Here is a 23,099-nt window from a genome sequence, read left to right as displayed (position 1 = left end):
CAGGAAGGGGAAACTTTATTGACACATTCCTGGGGTCAGATACATCACATGATCACACTGACAGAACCACAGGCACATAGACACAGGCAACAGAGCATGCACAATGTCGGCACTAGTACAGTGTATATCCACCTTTCGCAGCAATGCAGGCTGCTATTCTCCCATGGAGACGATCGTAGAGATGCTGGATGTAGTCCTGTGGAACGGCTTGCCATGCCATTTCCACCTGGCGCCTCAGTTGGACCAGCGTTCGTGCTGGACGTGCAGACCGCGTGAGACGACGCTTCATCCAGTCCCAAACATGCTCAATGGGGGACAGATCCGGAGATCTTGCTGGCCAGGGTAGTTGACTTACACCTTCTAGAGCACGTTGGGTGGCACGGGATACATGCGGACATGCATTGTCCTGTTGGAACAGCAAGTTCCCTTGCCAGTCTAGGAATGGTAGAACGATGGGTTCGATGACGGTTTGGATGTACCGTGCACTATTCAGTGTCCCCTCGACGATCACCAGTGGTGTACGGCCAGTGTAGGAGATCGCTCCCCACACCATGATGCCGGGTGTTGGCCCTGTGTGCCTCGGTCGTATGCAGTCCTGATTGTGGCGCTCACCTGCACGGCGCCAAATACGCATACGACCATCATTGGCACCAAGGCAGAAGCGACTCTCATCGCTGAAGACGACACGTCTCCATTCGTCCCTCCATTCACGCCTGTCGCGACACCACTGGAGGCGGGCTGCACGATGTTGGGGCGTGAGCGGAAGACGGCCTAATGGTGTGCGGGACCGTAGCCCAGCTTCATGGAGACGGTTGCGAATGGTCCTCGCCGATACCCCAGGAGCAACAGTGTCCCTAATTTGCTGGGAAGTGGTGGTGCGGTCCCCTACGGCACTGCGTAGGATCCTACGGTCTTGGCGTGCATCCGTGCGTCGCTGCGGTCCGGTCCCAGGTCGACGGGCACGTGCACCTTCCGCCGACCACTGGCGACAACATCGATGTACTGTGGAGACCTCACGCCCCACGTGTTGAGCAATTCGGCAGTACGTCCACCCGGCCTCCCACATGCCCACTATACGCCCTCGCTCAAAGTCCGTCAACTGCACATACGGTTCACGTCCACGCTGTCGCGGCATGCTACCAGTGTTAAAGACTGCGATGGAGCTCCGTATGCCACGGCAAACTGGCTGACACTGACGGCGGCGGTGCACAAATGCTGCGCAGTTAGCGCCATTCGACGGCCAACACCGCGGTTCCTGGTGTGTCCGCTGTGCCGTGCGTGTGATCATTGCTTGTACAGCCCTCTCGCAGTGTCCGGAGCAAGTATGGTGGGTCTGACACACCGGTGTCAATGTGTTCTTTTTTCCATTTCCAGGAGTGTAGATTAGAATTGTATGGTGTCACGAGCAGTGCTGCAAAATGGTTCAAGTCATACCTCGCTAACAGGAAACAAAGGGTGTCAGTGCAAGGGACTAGTGAATTAAGTCATCAGTCATCATCAGAATAGGAAGAAATTACATGTGGTGCCCCACAAGGATCCATCTTAGGGCCATTGCTTTTTCTGGTGTACATTAATGATCTCTCATCAGTTACACTGCCAGAAGAAGAGTTCGTTTTGTTTGCATATGACACAAGTATTGCAATAAATAGTATGTCGAGTGCAGTTCTAGAAAGATCTGCTAACGATATTTTCATGGATATTAATAAATGTTTTAAAGCCAAATCATTGACATTAAACTTCGAAAAGACTCACTATATGCAGTTCACAACCTATAAGAGGTTTCCATCCAGCATATGCATAAAGTATGAAGAAGAGCAGATAGAAGAGGTTGACAGTCTTAAATTCCTGGGATTACAGCTTGATAATAAATTCAGCTGGGAGGGGCGCACCACAGAACTGCAGAAAAGCTTTAACAAATCTGTATTTGCAATTCGAGTGTTAGCAGACACAGGCGACATAAAAATGAAAAAGCTTGCGTAAGTTGCCTACTTTCATTCCATAATGTGATACAGTATAATATTTTGGGGTTACTCTTCAAGTCAAACAAAAGTTTTCAGAGTCCAAAAGCGTGTAATACGTATTATTAGTGGAGTAAATTCATGGACATCCTGTAGAAACCTCTTCAAAGAACTGGGTATACTAACTACTGCCTCTCAGTATATTTACTCCTTAATGAAATTTGTTCTAAATAATATATCTCTTTTTCCAACAAACAGCTCAGTTCATACATACAATACTAGAAACAAAAATGGTCCATTACTCAGGAACACTCATCTTCAATAATTTGCCTGCAAACATAAAAATTTAGTTAAAAATAAAGATCAGTTAAAAAGGAGCCTGAAAGACTCACTAGTGGCCAACTCCTTCCACTCCATTGACGAATTTTTTAATAGAAACAAATGATGTATTATATATACTGATACTATTAGTATTGTTATTTCAGATTTAAAAAAAAGAAAAATGACCTATTCCATATACTCATACTATTAGTATTGTTATTTTAGCCAAAAAAATAAAATTTGACACGTTCCACATCCACGAGGATCTCCTCAGCACGGATCTATGGAATAGGGTGTCCATTCGTCCTATTTTTCCCGGACAGTCCCGTTTTATGCCAAAATGTCCCGCTGTCCCGAAAGTTTTTTTGGGGACGCTCATATGTCTTGTTTTTTTATGATTCCGCTTGGCTAGATTATTTTACGCTACTGGTTGTTGGACTTGCTATTAGCTGCGCAATTATTTACGCTAGGGAGCGTGTGATGACTTTCAGCATACCCCAAACATGTGCTGAACTGTCAAAACTCGCAAGTAATTTTAAACGCACTATAGGTTACGAATAACAACGAAGATTATTCTCTTCTAAATCGATCCACTGAATCTGTCCTTTCGGTCCAGAGATACTCTACACCACTGATACTCGCTCTCTGGTATTTGTCACCACACTGTTAATGTTTTGCACTGTGCAATCACTGTTTCATTATGCCAAAACAAAATTGTAATTTTAACAGCAATATAAAAAGCGAGTTTCCTTTTATCACTGGTAGTGGAAAACTGTAGAAAGTACGTTGTGCAAATCAGAATTTGCTATTAGCCATGGTGGAAGGTCTGACATTGTGATTCACATTAAGACGAAGAAACATTGCATGAGTCATCAAACGAAAAGAGCTAATAAATGCGTGAGTGACTACTATGTAAACTTAAAGTCAGTAACAGCAATAGAGAGGCGGTTGGCAGCACAAGAAGCTACGTTTGCATACCACAGTGCGATGCATAACCATAGCTTTAAGTCAATGGACTGTACTACAGCAGTTGTTAAAAAACTTTTCAATCCTAAATTCTCAAGTGGACACACAAAATGTAATGCAATCGTTTCAAATGTTATTGCACCGTATGCAGCTCAGCAGGTTTTAAGTGAACTGAAAAGTGCTCGATTCATTTTTGTAATGACTGATACATCGAATCATCTGGATTTGAAGTTGGTTCCTCTCCTTATCAGGTATTTTAACCCTGAAAATGGCATCACAGTGAAAGTGCTCGAATTGGTTAATTTAGCTGGAGAAACTTCATATTTACTTCACAATTATGTGCTGGAGGTTTTATAGAAATATGATCTTGAGGGAAAGGTGATTGCAGTTTTTGCAGACAACACTAACACCAATTTTGGTGGTAAGCAGAGGAAAGGACAAAATAATTTGTTCTATAAACTGCAACAGAACACAGTGAATAATATAGTGGGTGTTTGCTGTCCAGCACATGTGGTGCACAATTCCTTACAAACTGGCTCAGATTGCCTACCCATCGACTGCCAATTTATTGTAAATAAAATCTACCAGCATTTCCACATATATACAGTAAGGGTTGAATCTCTGAAGTCATTCTGTAAGTTTACTGAAACTGAATACAAAACTGTACTGGGGCACAGCAAGACAAGCTGGCTATCTCTGCTTACTTGAGAAGCATCAAATTCATTATACGAAACAAAATACTGTTTGTTGGGAGTGATACGATTTGTAGCGAAACTGTCGCAATACCATTTATTTGGGTCATTGTGATTACTGGTACACACACCCATAGCGTACGAAGTAAATGCAGCGTGTTCACCTTCTCGCTTCTTCTCTTTTCTTTTATTGCTGTCACGAGTGTTCTGTGGACACTCTGCTGCCCAGTTACCAAATTGTTTGCATATGTTACACGGAAACTTCTGTTTTAATTGTGACTTCGTCATATTTACTTGCTGATTACTTGTTTGCCGTTTTCTTGTTTTAGAAACGACGAAAGCTGCACTTCCATTAATATCTTGTTCATGCAGTTCAATAGTACAGAGTTTTTCAATTAATAAATTCAAGCTTTGCTTTTCTGTCGGTATCGTATCCCAGAGATCCTTAAAAATGTCGTAGTCTTTTCCCAGTGTAGATAAAATTCGACCATTTAAGATTCTTTCAGATAGCGTATTTTCTTCATGTTTTGCTAATTCATCGTTCAGGTCCACAAATAAATTTTGCAGTTTGGCCACATGTGCACTAATATCTTCCGTTTCGTTACGTTTAACACCGAAAAATGTTTCAATCAACATATTCAAACGCTGAGTAATGCTACGTTGAAATAGGGCGCGTAATTTGTGCCAGATTTCTTTAGCATTCTTGCACATTAAGACGAGTTCTGCAACAGGTTTACTTACCGCCTTTGCGTCGTCCTTGTGCCATTCCACATACGCTTCTTTTTGTGCACTTATCGCATCTTGCGGCAACACTACACGTTCACGCGTACCGTTAATAATCTCTTGTAGTCCATATGAACGCAGCACCATAGAAATATGCCATTTCCATTTGGCCCAGTCCTCAATGCTGACCTTATATTCGCCGCTAGCAATCATGTTTCTTTACAGATATAGGCTCATTTCAAATATTGTTTTAATTAAACTATGTTGTTTGTTCGCTTTACACGTGTACTGGGCCCATAACCTGATGAAAAATTTATTTTAAAGGCAAGAAAACATTTTATTAACTTTATAATTACACCCTGGATACGAAAAAACACATTTACTGGAAACAAAACACAGAAGTTACACAAAAGCAAAGAATAAAGATATTGACAGCAGAGTCATGGAGCAGCACATAAACATAGACCTCAAGGAATTTTTTTTCTTTTCTTTTAACAGAAATCATAGTTCATTACCCTTGATAAGTGTCCTGTTATCCTGAAACAATTCTTTGATAACCATGTGTCTATTGTTCTTCTACATTTTCTTGTTAGCCAGTAAAACCTTTCTCCATAACAATTAAATGTATTGAGAAACAAGAAATCTCAATAGTGGAAGTTTATCAAGAAATAAACAAATTATTGGGCAAATTACAATGTAGAAAATCTGAAAGATTTCTCACATCCTTTGTACATGAGATTCTAAGAAAACGGGAAAAAGAGGGTGAAATTACTGTAGAACAATTTCATATTTATGCTGACATCGTCTCTGATTCTTGCATTGAGTATATTAAAGAATGGTGTTTACCATTTCTCACACATTTTAAAGCATTTGACTGGGTTGATACTGAAAAGGAGCAGCTACAGTGGAAGGATATTCACGACTGTTGTGTTTTTGTTGAAAGTGTTGTACCAATCTTCCGTTTGATGAAGACAAACTGTTCGATGAATTTCCATGTGCACAGAACTTCATAAAAAGTGAAGAAACAGACAAAGAAAGTGTTAGTGCAATGTGTTGTAAAATATTTGCTTATTTCAAAAGTAAAAACATTAACTTGAAAATCATGATTCGTTTGGTGGAGTTTTGTCTGGAAATTCCTGGGTCAAAACCTGCTGTGGAACGTGCGTTTTCGTTAGTGAGCTCTTTGTGGTCAGATGAAAAAAACAGAATGAAAGTTGAAACAGTGAGGGCCTTGCTCATTGTCAAAACACACTTTAATGGTGTATCATGCACTGACTTTTATGATACAATTTCAAACGAAAATGCACTTATTGATAAAGTACATAAAAGTGAAAAGTATGGTGATAGTGTGGCAGAATAATTGTAAAAAGTGATTTGGGATCATCTGAGAGCACATTGTAAAGGTAAACTTGTATGTGTATTAAATTTAGTCAATACAATATTTATGTCTCGCATTTTTCTTCATTTCCTCAAGTTTTTCTCTAATTTATTTTAATTTCCCCCTTTTTCAATGAAAATGAAATGGACACCCTACTATCGAACGAAAAACTAATCTAATCTAATCTTACTGAAAGTTTGAAGTGGGACACACTTGCAGAGAGATGATCCGCTAAACGGAAGGGGCTGCTCACTAAATTCCGAAATCTGATCTTCGCCAAGGATGTAGAGCATATATTATTACCACCAACTTTCAAATCTCACAATGATCACCATTCAAAGATAAGGGAAATTAGAGCTCGCACTGAGGCGTTCAGACAGTTGTTTTTCCCTCGAGCGATCTGCCAGTGGAACAGAGGGGGCAAAATATGACTTTTGAGCGACTTGTACCCTCCGCCACCCACCACTTGGTGGATAACGGAATATATATGCAGATGAAGATGTAGAATCACTCATAATTATAGGTAAATAGGTAGCACAAACAACTACACAAGAGACACAATACTATATGTATGGAACAGAGAAAATTAGTTACTTCATATAGCGAGGTGGGTTATTGTCAGTGCCGCAAACACACCTGCGCTGAGCTATTGATGCACTGAGGGCTCAGAGCGCCATAACGATCGCCTGACTTCTTTAAAGAGCGTTGCTTGTGTGTTCATGTTCAAATGTGTCGCTACTTCATTATGAGATACCTACTGAAATAATACACCACCATGCATTGTTAGACTACATATGTTGGCAGTGCTACGATTTCAGTCCTATAATTGTCGGTAAGCGTCGGAGGAATGGTCCATCTATTCTTGGCTGAATAGTGTTTTCGCTTTTGTGATAGTCAGAGACGACAAATACGATGAACAGAATTTGTTCCTCGTGAATTCCTGACAAACTAAACATAGAGTAGACTGCTTTCTCTTTTAAATAATGGCATGTTTATTTAGGGATAGCTTAGACTAGTGTATAAGTACATGACTACAAGTGTTACATCAATTTTTGTGTGACTGAAGGCCACTGAAACGGAAATTAATATCAATGAGAAAAAAATTGTTTTATTTCCATTGGACTTTCCCGTTATCATTGTCACGTACTCTAGTGTGCATAATTCGAAACTTAGTTAAAATTAATTCCAAAGATAGGCTTATCAGCTAATGATTTTTTTAAGAATTGCAAATAAATAAAGATTGATTACAATAATACATTTAATTTCTTTAGTAACAGGAAAGTCAGATGCCTGTTGTGTAAATGTCAGAATTTCAAAAATTTAAATTGTAATTAAAATGGACAAAAATCTACCAATAGAAACGCTAATTTTAGAGAACATTGCACCATGTTTCGGAAATGAAAGAGTTTAATGTATTACCATGGAGAATAGATCATTCTACTTGAGAATTACATTTAACAGTTTTTGAATTGCTGAGTAACAATCTGCTGCAAATGTGTAATTTCCGTGCAATGGGCCACTATTCCTAGTAAAGGTTTTCTAGTTTCTGGGATGAGGGGGAAACGTGGCAAGGAGGACCGAAAGCAAAAGCCAGCACGTAACAGCAGATTGGCTTATTTGCAATATTGCCAATGGGCACAAGGTCCTCACTTTTTTTGGTGTAAACAGCATGAAAGTAAACACATTTGCTTAGTGTATTTGTGTAAGTTTATATTAAGTTATGGTACTTTTCTATACAAATGAACATGAAATATAGAAAAAAGTAAATCATGATGTGACACAGTCATTCAATGAGTAAGACATGAATTACATTCAAAACCATGTAAAAATTTATTTTAATATTCAGAATGGATTAATCATTAAGAAGTCAGTCGCAGGTGCTGCATTCTTCTGGACTCTAGATTTCAGTGCCATCATCATCATCATCACTATCATCATCATTAACACTATTGCGTCCAATGTGCACTGAACTTCTGTTTATTGAAGTGCCGCACATTGCAAATTGCATTCGTTGGCAACATTGTGTAGAATTACAGAACGTTCCGGACTCTGCTGACGAGCTCTGAGGAAAACTGAGAGAACTAAGGGAACTACGAAAACTTTAAAAGTACATTAAAATGAAAAAAATCCGCGAACATACCAAATGAATCTACTTTTCATTTAGCACACCCAGTGTAGCTAAAATGTAAAGATCCATGTACCCTATAAATCGTTGCCAAAAATAAAAACGCATGTTATAAAATTTTCTATGTCAGAATCTCATACATAACTGTACGAGTCTGACCATGTCCTCGGCCGGCCGAAGTGGCCGTGCGGTTAAAGGCGCTGCAGTCTGGAACCGCAAGACCGCTACGGTCGCAGGTTCGAATCCTGCCTCGGGCATGGATGTTTGTGATGTCCTTAGGTTAGTTAGGTTTAACTAGTTCTAAGTTCTAGGGGACTAATGACCTCAGCAGTTGAGTCCCATAGTGCTCAGAGCCATTTGAGCCACCATGTCCTCGTACCTCATACTGCAGACCACAAATCTCGTATTTGTATGAGGAACCTCGTACGTTTGGCAACCCTGCCTAGAAGTTTGAAAATTGCAAATATATAACAACAAATAAACAAAGCATGTGTCATCAATGTAAAACGACAGTACTACCAAAATAAACAAAAATATACTAAATTGCGGATAATAATTGACTTTCCCTTGTATTATGTAATCTACCATGGCACGCGTAGTGAAAACTCTACACAGTTATAACTAACCACAAATGTTTGTGTGCATTACATTTGAAACATCTGTCAGACCATTATATTGCTTCATATGCCCAGGTACAATGGCTGCTGCCTGACGTTGGCTCCTCAGTGCATGTGCATCCCAATACCACACATCAGAGATGAATTACCTATCATTTTATCATAATCATAACATAAGGTTTCACGTGTCCGTTATCTTACCTATGCCCATCTTTAAAAAAAAAAAAAATTCGCATTCGCAAACCCCTTCTCTGTTACCCCTGCCTGCCTATGGAACATGTTGCCCTGCACTCCGTGCACAATTCAGTGCCCTACTGTGTTTGAGAAAAATCTGAAGCACTTACTTTTGTCAGTTTCAAAACTTTTCCCCAGAAATTAATATATTTGGCCTATTTCCCTCTGTCACTGTCAAATATTTCCATCTTCTCGCAATTACACATCTTTCTCTTTTCATTTCTTCGTCAGTCACATCACTTTCTTTTCTGCTGTCTTCATTACTAGTGCTCAATCACGTTCCTCTTTCTCCTCTTCTTGCATATTTCCCTCACATCCATTGCTGCTAGCGCGCAAAATTCAAATCTGCCTTCCTCTAACATGTCTTTATTGTTGTACTTATCATGAAACCTATATTTCTCCTCTTCTTGCATCTTTTCCTCACGTCCGTTAATGCTAGCGCTCATAATTTAAATCTGCCTTCCTATAACATGTCTTCATTGTTGTACTTGTCATAAAACCTATATAAACTGTTTTTTCTGTAATATTTATGACACAGTAATTTCTAAATACTGGTTTGTATTTTAGATGTCATTTGACTGTAATGGAAAATATGTGGAATGCCTGGGGCGATGTAAGAGAGAGAACCTGATGGCGCTTATTAGTCCAGTAAAACAGTAAATAACAAATATGATCCATCCAGTTATGGACGCTGCAATGTTATGTCTGCTGCAATACCGCAAACTGGCTGGAAAAGAGTCCAATTTGCCTCACTGAGGATCTATATTGGCTGTTTGTCCTATCAATATTTGAAAAGAATGGATAGCTGAAGATGAGGTCAGTGGTAGAAAAGGATCCTCATGCTGTGCTGAAATGTGTCATTCCTAATGCATCAAAAAGACAAATTTCTTCCTATACCAAGGGAGCTCTCATCCACTCGAGTCCTTGGACAAGTGCTGGCAAAGCTCCAAAGCCCATTATGTGCATATAAGTGTCCTGAAAGGAGAAGTGGTCGAGGAGCTCACTGAGAGTCTCAGTCAAGATGTTAATTTTGTGGTAAGTTAAAAGAGTATACTGAATTCGAAGCATATATATATTGTGTCAGCTACAGCTTAAAGTGTCGTCGTTTTTGTGATTGACATAGAGTGGTAAGTGCCACAGACGAAGACAGCAACAACATCTATCACTCTTTCTCCATTAGTATTGGCTTTTTAGCAGATTTTGTATCATTGTAATTCCAGTGGGTGGATAGGCTTAAAATTCAGTTGGAGACAAGTAGCTTCTCCTGCACCATGAGCTTCCCATTTTCCACATATCTACAGAAACCACTTAGATTCCATTGTATAATGCGGGTCATTAACTGGTGAAATTTTTGTTTCTTTTTACATTTCGATGGGGAAAGATGAATAGAGAGGATGAAAGATTAATAGGGCTTATTGCTTCAATATAAATTGCTGAATCATTGGCATTAGATACATTTGCCGTCCTAAGAGACAATGTGATTGTCCCCTCTTTGTGTTCTGTTTGCTTTTTACTCGTCTCTTTCTGGGAGAAGATTACAGACTGGATTTCACTGAGGACAGACATTACAAATTTTGTGTATTGGAATCTCACCATCTTTTTTGAGGCATCAGCCTGTGCCATGGTCGTGGCACCAGAGTCTTTTCACATGCACAGTTGCAAGTTCATGAGGGATTTCTCCTGCTAATGGCGCTAATGGTTTGGTTTGCATTGTGGCAGTCATTATAACCATTAGCTTTTACAGTGGTGTGGAAAAAATTGTTATGAAAGTCAATGGCTGTGTTGCTTTGAACTACTTTATTGCTTCAGGATAGGATACATATCTTTTCACCTTGATGTCTTGAAACTTCTTCTCCTGTATAAATACTGGGATTTGTTTGCTCCTAACAAGGATGTTGACTTAAATAGTTAATGCATTTTTCTGGATGTGTACATGGGGCACTAGTTTCATAAGTTGCTGTGACTATGCCGCACATTTCCTAAGTTGCTTTATAATTTAAAGCCATTGTAGTGTGGACAAACCTTTGGCATCTTTAAACCTCACTGGATTTGAAATGTATGTTTTAGCCACAGAAAACCTGCCTTACCGTATTCAGGTAACAGAAGGGAATTGAATGTCACAATAAACACTGGTTTTCGCGTTTTCCATTTACCCTGACCATACTGTTTCTTATTTCAGTAATTCCATTCTCTTCTAACTCTTTATGGATTTCAGAGTACTTGTTTCCTTATTGTCTCTGTATGTTATAGAACATTTACTATGATTCAGGGTTTTCTAGTTTGACAGCTATTGGCTATTTATCAATTCTTAACTTTTCAAGAGATTGTTAACATGACTGTATGTAGAACTTTCAAAAGAGGAGTACCTTATAGAGAAGTTTCAGTGATTTGAGTGTCTCATGGAGATTCTGACTCGGAAGTTCCTTCTTTTTTATAAAAATAAAAACATTTTTGTGTGATAAATGGAGCCAGTTACTTGCTCTTTATTCTTTGCTTAGAAGACTCTTTCACAGGGGGTTGCCCAAACTAGTTCTCTGTTCTTGTCGTTAATACTACCCAACAACCCATCCAAACCAGTGAGGGAGTGTAATGATTGATCTGTAAGTTCGATTTGAGCCAGTGATGAACAGTCCATACACAAAAAGCCTGACTTACGTGGTCATGCCTTGTACAACTGAGGTGTGGCAGGTTTCCTGGAGGATGCCCACTAACAATTGCTTCACCTAAAAAAGCCATTCACCCCATCAGCATATAACCACCTTGAGATTTTTTATATGCTTTTGGACCATCCGCTTATTGTCACCGCGATCCGGACAATTAGAACAAGATCGTTGTTCCCTGTAGCTCAAAACTTTCCATAGTTGTGTCCCACTGTGGTCGTAGAAGCATACACTTACAGAGAACTGGCAGCGCTCACCAGTCCCACATGCAGGAGGAAATTGTAATATTTTAGAATCTATGCCTCCCTGGAGTGTGAATATCTTTTTTGTTGCTATGGGCAACTACAGACACTATGATTTGTTTTATACCATGTATTGAGCTCTTTATGTGTGTAATTCATGTAGCTTGTTTAATGTATTAGTAAATTGTTCCAATCAGAAACCGCCCGTAAATTACTCTGCTAACAAGTTATGGGCCTAGTATTATAAATCGGCGTAATGCTCTAAAAAAATTACGAGACCACCGGCTCGGGAAAATTAGCAGCAGCGCGCGGTAATTTGGAACGACGTAATCGCTAAAATCATGGTGCCAGTAAATACCAATTCATTGTCTACGATCGAAAAACTGATGGGAAGAGAAAACTACAGTACTTGGCAGTTCCGTATGCGAACGTATTTAGAACACGAACAATTGTGGGGAAGCGTCAGTGGCGAAGTACAGGATGCAACTAGAGTTTGTACAGCAAGAACCAAAATGATACTCTCCGTCCTTCCGTCGATATACGTTCACTTGCAAGATACATCTACAGCAAAAGAAGCGTGGGACAAGCTAAGGCAAATTTACGAAGATTCTTTTCTCTTGAGAATGATAGGGTTATAAAAAACGTTACTGTCAACCAGACTGGAGAATTGTTCGTCACTTGAGGAATATGTGTCAAAGATAATTTCCACGTCACAAAAATTAAATGCATTGAATTTTGAAGTCAAAGAAGAATGGATTATGTGTATTCTGCTTGCAGGATTACCAGACGAATATAAGCCTATGGTCATGCGCTTAGAAAATTCAAACGTGCCGATCACAGGAGACTCCATAAAATATAAATTACTGCAAAAAATAAACGATGAAGCTTGTAATAAACGATCGATAGTGATTCTGTTCTGCGAGTCAACAAGAAAAAGAGTGATGTAATATTCAAAAAGGGTCCCAGGTACTATAACTGCAACAAGTACGGGCATCTGGCTAAAAACTGCCGCAGCAAGAAGAAAAACGACGAAACAACTTCGCCAAGACAGCCAGCTACCAGACGTTTCTCACAACAGCAGCTGCAGGTAAGGTTACACGAACAGAATGGTATGTAGACCCAGGCGCATCAGCGCTCATGTCTAAATATCCTTATAATGAAAGTAGTGTTGAAGCATCGACAGGCTCACAAGTTGTAATAGCAAATAATGAAAACTTACCCGTAAAAGGTATAGAATCTTCATTTGTAGATGTTCTCACTGGCAATAAGAAAGCTAGAATCAAAGTAGAGGATATTCTGTATGTGCCTCAGCTAATGTCTATTAATACAATAGTAGAAAAAGGTCATTCGGTTTTATTTGACAAACAACGTTGTCGTATTTACGACGCATGCAAAAATATGGTTGCCAGTGCGTCATTAGCAAATGGAATGTACCGACTAGACCAACCATATTCGTATTGGAGGCAAATAGTGCAGACTTGTAGCATAAAAGACTAGATCATCTGCATTCTGAAGCTATGGATGCATTTTGTAATGGACTGGCTGGTGGAATATCATATAAGGAAACAACAAATACTCCCTGTGCAATTTGCTTAGAGGGAAAACAAACAAGACTTCCTTTTCCACGATCTAGCTCAAGAGCCACAGAAATTCTCGAGCTAGTTCACTCAGATTTGTATGGGCCGATGGCAACTTGATCAATTGGAGGAGCCAAATATTTCCCAACTTTAATTGATGACTATTCCAGAAAAGTATGTGTATATTTCCTCAGAAATAAACATCAAGTTTCACAACTGATACGAGACTTAGAAAATCTAGTAGAGAAGCAAACTGGAAAAGGATCTGCACTCCTCGTACCGATAATGGCACAGAATATGTGAATGATAGTCTGCTAACATTTTTCAGAAAGGAAGGAATCAATCATCAGGCTAATGCACCATATACAAGAGAACAAAACGGAGTGGCTGAGAGTTACAACTGTGCAATATTAGAAAAAGCAAGATGCCTGCTCTCTGAAGCAAATTTGCCAAATAAATTCTGGGCAGAAGCAGTCTCCACTGCAGTTTGTTTAATTACACAGGTTCCCGACTAATGCACTAAAGAAAAAGACACCAGAGGAAGCTTGGACAAACAAGAAGCCGAATCTTAGGCATCTTAGAATATTTGGAAGTAAGGCATATGCTCACATTTCAAGAGCCAACAGACGAAAATGGGACAAAAAAAGTGTAGAGTGTATTTTGATAACATACTGCGAAGATTCAAAAGCGTACAGACGTTTTGAATCTAACTGTCAGTGAATCATAAAAACGAGAGATGTAATTTTTGATGAAGATACTTCGAAACAGTGTAAAGAGGCAACTGAGTCAAAGGAACCAAGTCGACTGTTTGTCCCACTGACAGAGAAGAAGTAAGATGAAGTAACTGCAACTGAATTAGAAGAAATTGAACCTGAACCTGGGAGTGTAACATCAAGTAATAGTTCAATGAATACTAGCAGCAATGACGAAACAAGTCCAGACGATCCCGTTAATGATAATGAGCAACCGCAGCAAATACGAAGGTCATCATGAATTCCAAAGCCAAAGAAACTGCATGACTTCGTAACTTACTAGTCTAAACAGTCAACTGAGTCTGAGCCTTCGACATTAGACTAAGTGATGATGTCAGACAACGCTGAAAACTGGCTGAAGGCAATACAAGATTAGTTACAGTCCCACAACGAGAGCCGCACGTGGGAGTCTGCTGATTTACTTTCAGATAAAAAGCCATTAAAAGCAAAATAGGTATTTAAAAAAAAAACAAAGATATGAAAGGTCTAATTGTACGCTATAAAGCATAGCTAGTGATAAAAGGTTGTGCTCAGAAGCAAGGCCTGGACTATGATGAGACATATGCACCAGTCATGAGATACACTACTGGCCATTAAAATTGCTACACCACGAAGATGACGTACTGCAGACGCGAAATTTAACCGACAGGAAGAAGATGTTGTGATATACAAATGATTAGCTTTTCAGAGCATTCACACAAGGTTGGCGCCAGTGCCGACACATACAACGTGCTGACATGAGGAAAGTTTCCAACCGATTTCTCATACACAAACAGCAGATGACCGGCGTTGCCTGGTGAAACGTTGTTGTGGTGCCTCATGTAAGGAAGAGAAATGCGTACCATCACGTTTCCGACTTTGATAAAGGACGGTTTGTAGCCTATCGCGATTGCGGTTCATCGTATCGCGACATTGCTGCTCACGTTGGTCGAGTTCCAATGAGTGTTAGCAGAATATGGAATCGGTGGGTTCAGGAGGGTAATACGGAACGCCATGCTGGATCCCAATGGCCTCGTATCACTAGCAGTCGAGATGACAGGTATCTTAACCGCATGGCTGTAACGGATCGTGCAGCCACGTCTCGATCCCTGAGTCAACAGATGGGAACGTTTGCAAGACAACAAGCATCGTGTTGAAGCTGCATGGGCAGCTGTACCTGAACACGCCATCCAAGCTCTGTTTGACTCAATGCCCAGGCGTATCGAGGCCGTTTTTACGGCCAGAGGTTGTTGTTCTGGGTACTGTTTGCTCCGGATCTATGCACCCAAATTGCGTGAAAATGTAATCGCATGTCAGTTCTAGTATAATATATTTGCCCAATGAATACCCGTTTATCATCTGCATTTCTTCTTGGTGTAGCAATTTTAATGGCCAGTAGTGTATAACTCATTAAGGTATTTATTTGCTATGGCTGCTAAATATTATCTTGACATTGATCACTTAGATGTCGCCACAGCTTTCTTACAAGCTAACTTACATGAAGAGATTTATGTGAAAGTTCCAGAAGTAGATCCAGTTACAAAGACAGTGAAAGATACTGGTGTAAAAAGACTGAAAAAGGCAGTATATGCAGTGAAGCAAGGCTGTCGCTGCCGGAACTGGAAATTAGATCGTACATTATTGAATCTCAACTTCAATAGGTCAACAGCTGATCCTTGTGTCTATTATAAAAATCAAGGTTCAGAAATTTTAATAGTTGCTGTTTATGTGGATGATATGCTCATTTTTAGTTACAATTCACAAGACTGAGATGCTTTTAAAAACAAACTCAGAGAAAAATTTAAGCTGAAAGATCTTGATGAAGCTACAAACTGTTTAGGCATCCGAATTACTAGGAACCGCAAAGAAGGTTATTAGTGGATGGATCAGACACACTATGTGGAAAAAAGTCTCAACAGATTTAATATGAAAGAGTGTAACCCAATATGTACACCACTGGACAGTAGTGAGACGCTTTGCCCATGATATATGTCCGAAAACAGAACAAGAGCAAGAAGCTATGAAGAACATACCCTATCATGAAGCAATAGGTAGTTTACTGTATGTTCAATGTGGTACAAGTCCGGACATAGCCTGTCTGATAGGAATTGTTAGCCGATTTTGTAATAATCCAGGCATACCGAACTGATAAGCAGTCAAAAGAATCTTCAGATATCTAAAAGGTACTTTTGTTTTCTAAATCATAGGGCTGCCACATAATAGGTTACTGTGATGCCGATTGGACCGGAGATTCTGCAGACAGAAAGTCAACAACTGGATATATCTTTAAATCTCCAGGAGTAGTGATATCTTGGCAGAGTAAGAAACAGCCAACTGTGGCCTTATCTGCAACTGAGACAGAATATGTGGCTCTGACCTCAGTATGTCAGGAGGCTCTATGGATTCAATGGCTACGCAATGAAATATTACCAAACCCCAAAAAAGACCCTATCAAGCTATTATGTGACAACAAGGCAGGAATTGATCGGTATAAGACTACGGCTATAAGAGTCGAACCAAACATATAGATACAACATACCACTTCATAAGGGAAAAAATAGAGTCCGCTCAAATTACTGTGGAGCACAAACCTTCAGACCAAATGCTGGCAGATATGATGACAAAAGCTCAGACGAAGGCGCGCCATCATCTGCTGCTGCAAGATTTTAGACTGAGAAAGTAGTTTTTTGTTGTGTGTGTATCATTTTTGCAGGCATAATTCTAGTAGGGATATGGGATTTTAGAATCTATGCCTCCCTGGTGTGTGAATATCTTTTGTGCTGCTATGGGCAACTATGGACACTATGATTTGTTTTATTCCGTGTATTGAGATCTTTATGTGTGTAATTCATGTAGCTTGTTTAATGTATTAATAAATTGTTCCAACCAGAAACCGCCCGCAAATTACTCTGCTAACAGAAATAGTCTGAACACTCTGTGATCCTGGTCCTTTATAACAACCCGAGAGGCCAAGGTCGTTGCTAATTTACACACCAGCCACATCGATCTTGGTGTAGTAGTACGCAGTATTATGAGCAAAGAACGACAAAAACCATTGGGAAGATAACAAATTCTTTTAAAATACTGTTAGCTTCCTCTGTAAAATAACAACAACAGATAGCGAAGTAGACATGAAGTCATGTTATTAAACGGCTCACAAGCTGCTATGTTTTTATGTAGTACAGTATTTGTTTTTCACATCATTATAGTCAATATACGCATTTAACAGATCAATGGATTGATTATATGTACTATCAACCATTATTAAAGAATTTAACGGCACACATACAAATAGCATATGTAATTTCTGTGTTTATACTTCCTCTAAACACAAATCGATTGTCGTAAACTCGATTAGTGACCCGTAAATCGATATATGTTACCATCGCTACTCGGTTGTCGTCTGCCGAAACCCGAAAGAGTGAGGTTGTATGCGGCAGAAGTTACTGCTCTGGGAGAAAAAAAATAACATGCTAGCGAATATTAGAAATGTTTCTCAGTTATTAGTAAGTGTATCATTCAAAACGTACAAATTCTTTTATTTGAGCTGATATCAATATTGGAGACAGTATGTTTAACTCATTTTTCGTATACAATTGTGCTAACTTTTAATGGTGCACCTACACATTCATAATGCTTCTAGTTTAACATTCCTTGCATGCTTTTATACGTCCATTCGCAAGCTATAATCGTTCGACCGGACTCTTACGGATCATTTTCTTGTTTAAGAAAAGCGTCTATTTCCTTTAAGTCTTCGTTGTGGTGTCACAGAATTTTATATATTCCTGGCTATGTCTTCCCACATCGTACATTTCCAGGTGCACTAATCAGTTGGAGTGTATATTAAGTGTATCTGATTGATTGCTGTCCCAAATCACATTTTTTGATGACACAGTTATACAATCTAGTAAATACCTAAATAAGACCAAGAACTCTCATGGATATGACGGGGTATCTAGCAGAATACTGAAGTATTGTTCTATGTATGTTAGCCCAGTACTTAGCCATATCTGTAACTTTTCCTTTAGGAGTGGTCGGTTTCCTGATCGATTAAAATACTCGGTAGTGAAGCCACTTTATAAAAAGGGAGACATTGATAATGTTGACAATTTTAGACCTATTTCTATGCCATCGGTGTTTGCTAAAGTTATCGAGAAGGTTGTATATACAAGGTTACTGGAGCATTTAAATTCACATAATTTGCTGTCAAATGTTCAGTTTGGTTTTAGAAATGGTTTAACAACTGAAAATGCTATATTCTCTTTTCTCTGTGAGGTTTTCGACGGATTAAATAAAAGGTTGCGAACGCTAGGTGTTTTCTTTGATTTAACGAAGGCTTTTGACTGTGTTGACCACAAAATATTACTGCAGAAGTTGGACCATTATGGAGTAAGGGGAGTAGCTTACAATTGGTTCGCCTCTTACTTTAAGAACAGAAATCAGAGGGTAATTCTCCGCAATATTGAGAGTGGTAGTGATGTTCAGTCCCAATGGGGCACTGTTAAGTGGGGCGTTCCCCAAGGGTCGGTGCTGGGGCCACTGCTGTTTCTTATTTATATAAATGATATGCCTTCTAGTATTACAGGTGATTCAAAAATATTTCTGTTTGCTGATGACACCAGCTTGATAGTGAAGGATCTTGTGTGTAATATTGAAACAGTAACAAATAATTTAGTTCATGAAATAAGTTCGTGGCTTGTGGAAAATAATTTGATGCTAAATCACAGTAAGACTCAGTTTTTACAGTTTCTAACTCACAATTCAACAAGAACTGACATTTTAATCAGACAGAATGGGCATGTTATAAGCGAGACGGAACAGTTCAAGTTCCTAGGCGTACGGATAGATAGTAAGCTGTTGTGGAAAGCCCATGTTCAGGATCTTGTTCAGGAACTAAATGCTGCTTTATTTACCATTAGAACAGTATCTGAAATAAGTGACACCTCAATACGAAAAGTAGTCTACTTCGCATATTTTCATACGCTTATGTCGTATGGTATTATTTTTTGGGGTAATTCTTCTGATTCAAAAAGGGTATTTTTGGCTCAAAAACGGGCTGTTCGAGCTATATGTGGTGTAAGTTCGAGAACCTCTTGTCGACCCCTATTCAAAAATCTGGGAATTCTGACATTGCCCTCACAGTATATATTTTCTTTAATGTCGTTTGTTGTTAGCAATATTAGCCTATTCCCAAGAGTTAGCAGCTTTCACTCAGTTAATACTAGGCAGAAATCAAATCTGCATGTAGAATGCAGTTGCTTGACTCTTGTGCAGAAAGGAGTGCAGTATTCTGCTGCATCCATTTTCAATAAGCTACCACAAGAACTCAAAAATCTTAGCAGTAGCCCAAACTCTTTTAAGTCTAAACTGAAGAGTTTCCTCATGGCTCACTCCTTCTATTCTGTCGAGGAGCTCCTGGAAGAGCTAAAAAATTAAGCAAATTCCAGTGTTACATTGTTGATTGTCTTCATTTAAACTTATGACTTGTCACCTGAATATGTTTTTTTTTCTATATTTCATTTTATCTGTTTCTAATATCGTGTTATAATTTCATGTATTGACTCGTTCCATGACCATGGAGATTTCTCCTTAATTTGGTCCCACGGAACAATAAATAAATAAATAAATAAAATAAATAAAAGAAATTATTGTGCTGATTTAGGTCAGGTAGTTGAGGAGTATGAGGAAGACAAGTCACGTTTGGTACAAATCCAATCTAATATTGCAGAAGCTTGAGATTGAAATGATAAAGGGCATTTTAATGAAAATGATGGAGATCACCACCATGTATTCTCTTAATAATGGAGACAATGCCGTTGTGGAATCCTAGAGAATATTTTAATGTCAAGCATTATTATGTTCTTGGAAAAAAAAGAAATTTCTCTAAAAGAATCAGCACAGATTAAGAAAATAACACTTGTATGAACACAGCCTTCTTCGTATATACACATCTTGCAAATAATAGATGCAAGTAAACAGATGGATTCAGTCTTCGTAGATTTCAGAGAGGCATCATCAATTACTAACCAAGATATTATCAGAGTATGTTCATAGGCATGCGATTGCCTTTGTGATTATTTGATTAATAGAAACCTGTGTGTTTTATGGGACAGTGATAATTCTACATAAACAATGTAACATTGAGTGTGACCCAAGAAAGCGTAATGGGACCTCTAATGTTCTCTGCAGGAAGTTGTAATTATTGGATGATCATAAGGAATTGCAGAAAGACTTGGACAAAATTTTTATTTGTAATCAGCAGCAACACTCTTTAAATCTGTATCATTACAAGATAATGCCTGCAACAAAGAGAGAGAACCTGGTAGTATTTTATTACAAAATTATATTTGAACATCTTGAGCACATCACAGTGTGCAAGTATTTAGGAGTGATAGGAAATGGGACTATCATGTAAAAATCAGTATTGTAGAATGCGATGAAAGGCTTAGATTTCTTGGACAGTACAACAAATGTAGGGAATTATTCCAGTCTTTGGAGTCCTTGCCAAGTAGGCATGAAATAGGCATTGGGTGAACTCAGAGATGTGCTGCTAGGTTAATTGTGTATGCTATATGAAAGTGCAAGGTGAATAGTTGAGGAATGAATATGAATCTTTGGAAGGAGGATGACATAGTTCTTGTGATGAAACAATGTTGGGTAAATTTAGAAGACTGCGACAATTCTGCTTCTGCCATTGTATATCTTGTGTAGGGATTATTTGAATAAGATAAGTTAGTTATTTTTGTGTCCCGTAGATCTTTTGCACCATAAATTATAACAATTTGGAACAATTCATTTTACAGTCTTTACAAATTAATTTGTAAATGTAGGTACATGCTGAAAATTTAAGCTTTTTATGTTTGTCGTTGGCTTCTGCACAACCATTGCCACCAGCATCCTTACCACACCTACCACTGGCCCTGTTCTTTTCCCTTTGCATTCCAAATTTACTTAATTCATCTACTCCCACAGGATTTCTCCATGGTCTCTCTCTCTCTCTCTCTCTCTCTCTCTCTCTCTCTCTCTCTCTCTCTCTCTCTCTCTCTCTCTCCTAATTTTTCTTCTCACTCCCCTCCCTCCCCCCCACCCCTCTTAAAAACACACCTCCACTTCATGGTACAACACACACAGCTTCCCCAACCTGTGCCAAGGATAGCTGCCTGGTAAAATATTCAGATATTGTTCCCTTTTTACCACTTTGTCCCAGCTATCAACCTCCCTTCCATTGACCCCTCCCTTCCCCTCATTTTTTTCCAACTTACTCCTCCCAACTTGACCACTCACCTCAGTCATACTGCAGCATCAAAACACGGTAGCCATGCATGTGTTGTGGTTTTTTGTTATTTAGCTCTGAAGGACATATCTAGAAATTTGATTAATGAGTTTAAGCTTCTTTTCATGTCTGTTGATCATTCAGTGCTTAACTATACAGTGAGTGGTTATCTCTCCTCCAACATTGTGTGTGTTCCAACCAGGACTTCCTGGTATCGTACGAATTTGTCAACAGAGTCCTGAATCAACAACTTCCATTCTCAACATGAATGATTCAGAATTACTTATTAAGAATTTGTAACATGCCTTCTATATGACAGGTGATTCTAAAGTATTTCTGTTTGTTGATTGGTAGCAAAGGATGTTGAGTGCATCACAGGCAATGTATCAAATAGTGCAGTTCAAGACATAAGTTCTGGCTTGTGGAAAATAAATACTTTCTAAGTTTCAGTAAGACAGAGTTTTTACAGTTTCTAACATACAATTCAACTAAAACTGACATTTTGGTTACAAAGAATGGGTATATGATTAATGAGCCTGAACAATCCAAATTCCATAATGTTCAGTTGGATGGTTAGCTGTTCATGGAAAACCTATTTTCAGGATCTTGTTGAAAAACTGAATGCTGCTGTATTTCTTATTAGAACAGTATCAGCAATATGTGATAGTTCAACATGAAAATTATTCTGCTTATTTATTTTCATTCACATATGGCTTATATTCTGAGATAACTCTTCCCATTCAAGAAGGGTATTTTTGTCTCCGAAGTGGACAGTTCAAGCAACATGTAGTGTAAATTCATGAACCTTTTGTCAATCCCTGTTAAGGAATCTGGGAAATCTGACATTCAACTCTCAGTATCTATTTTGTTTAATATCATTTGTTGTTAACAGTGTGAGCTTCTTTCCAAGATCTGGCAGCTTTCACTCAGTTAATACGTAAACAGGAATCCAATCTGCATTTGGAATGCTCTCCTTGACTCTTATGCCAAAAGTCGTACATTATGCTACTGCATCCATTTTCAATAAGCTACCACAAAAATCCAAAATGTCATAGCAGTAATCCACACACTTTTAAGTCTGAACTGAAGAATTTTCTCATTGCTCACTCTAATTCTATTGTGGATTTCCTGAAGGAAAATAAAGTTAAGAAAATTCCTGTTTTTTATTGTTCTAGATCGTACTCAGCAGCTTGGCATCTGCATAGGATCCATGTAAATTTTATTTTATATACTAGCTTTTTACCACTGTCTTTGTCACTTATGTGTATGTCACTAATGGAAAAAAATTGCAACACCAAGGAGGAGTTTTGCAACATAAAAGTTGGTTGACATGTTTCTACATCTGAAAGATATCAATCTGTTTTTTGCCCATCAATAAAGTGACCCTGGTAGCACCACTATGAGGTTGCAAATCAGGTTTGCTTTAAATATGTGCTGTAACAGTCGTGAGTGTTAGTGCTGTGCTGTCCGAAAAAGACACAACCAGGGCAAAAAGCACACAGGTGCGAAGATGCCAGTGCCATAGAGACTCGCTACTTCAGCGAGTTCCACCAGTACCATGGGCAGCACTGAAAATGAAGATAGTGACTTCACCTCGGCCAA

The 23,099-nt window shown here is 39.0% G+C and overlaps 1 protein-coding gene across 1 annotated transcript in view; it reads left to right on the top strand.

Moving 5' to 3' along the window:
- Nucleotides 1-17,595: 17,595 nt before the first annotated feature.
- LOC126253549 (probable NADH dehydrogenase [ubiquinone] flavoprotein 2, mitochondrial) overlaps nucleotides 17,596-23,099 on the top strand; it is a 66,304-nt gene continuing 60,800 nt past the window's right edge. The window contains exon 1 of the mRNA XM_049954955.1: nucleotides 17,596-17,730. Within this exon, the coding sequence (XP_049810912.1) occupies nucleotides 17,656-17,730 (75 nt within the window). The 5' untranslated portion in view covers nucleotides 17,596-17,655. The remainder of the gene's footprint in view (nucleotides 17,731-23,099) is intronic.

The sequence above is a fragment of the Schistocerca nitens genome, chromosome 4 (genome assembly GCF_023898315.1).
Source record: "Schistocerca nitens isolate TAMUIC-IGC-003100 chromosome 4, iqSchNite1.1, whole genome shotgun sequence".
NCBI lineage: Eukaryota > Metazoa > Arthropoda > Insecta > Orthoptera > Acrididae > Schistocerca > Schistocerca nitens.
The sequence above is the reverse complement of the archived record's forward strand: the minus strand, read 5'-3'. Positions and strand labels throughout refer to the sequence as shown.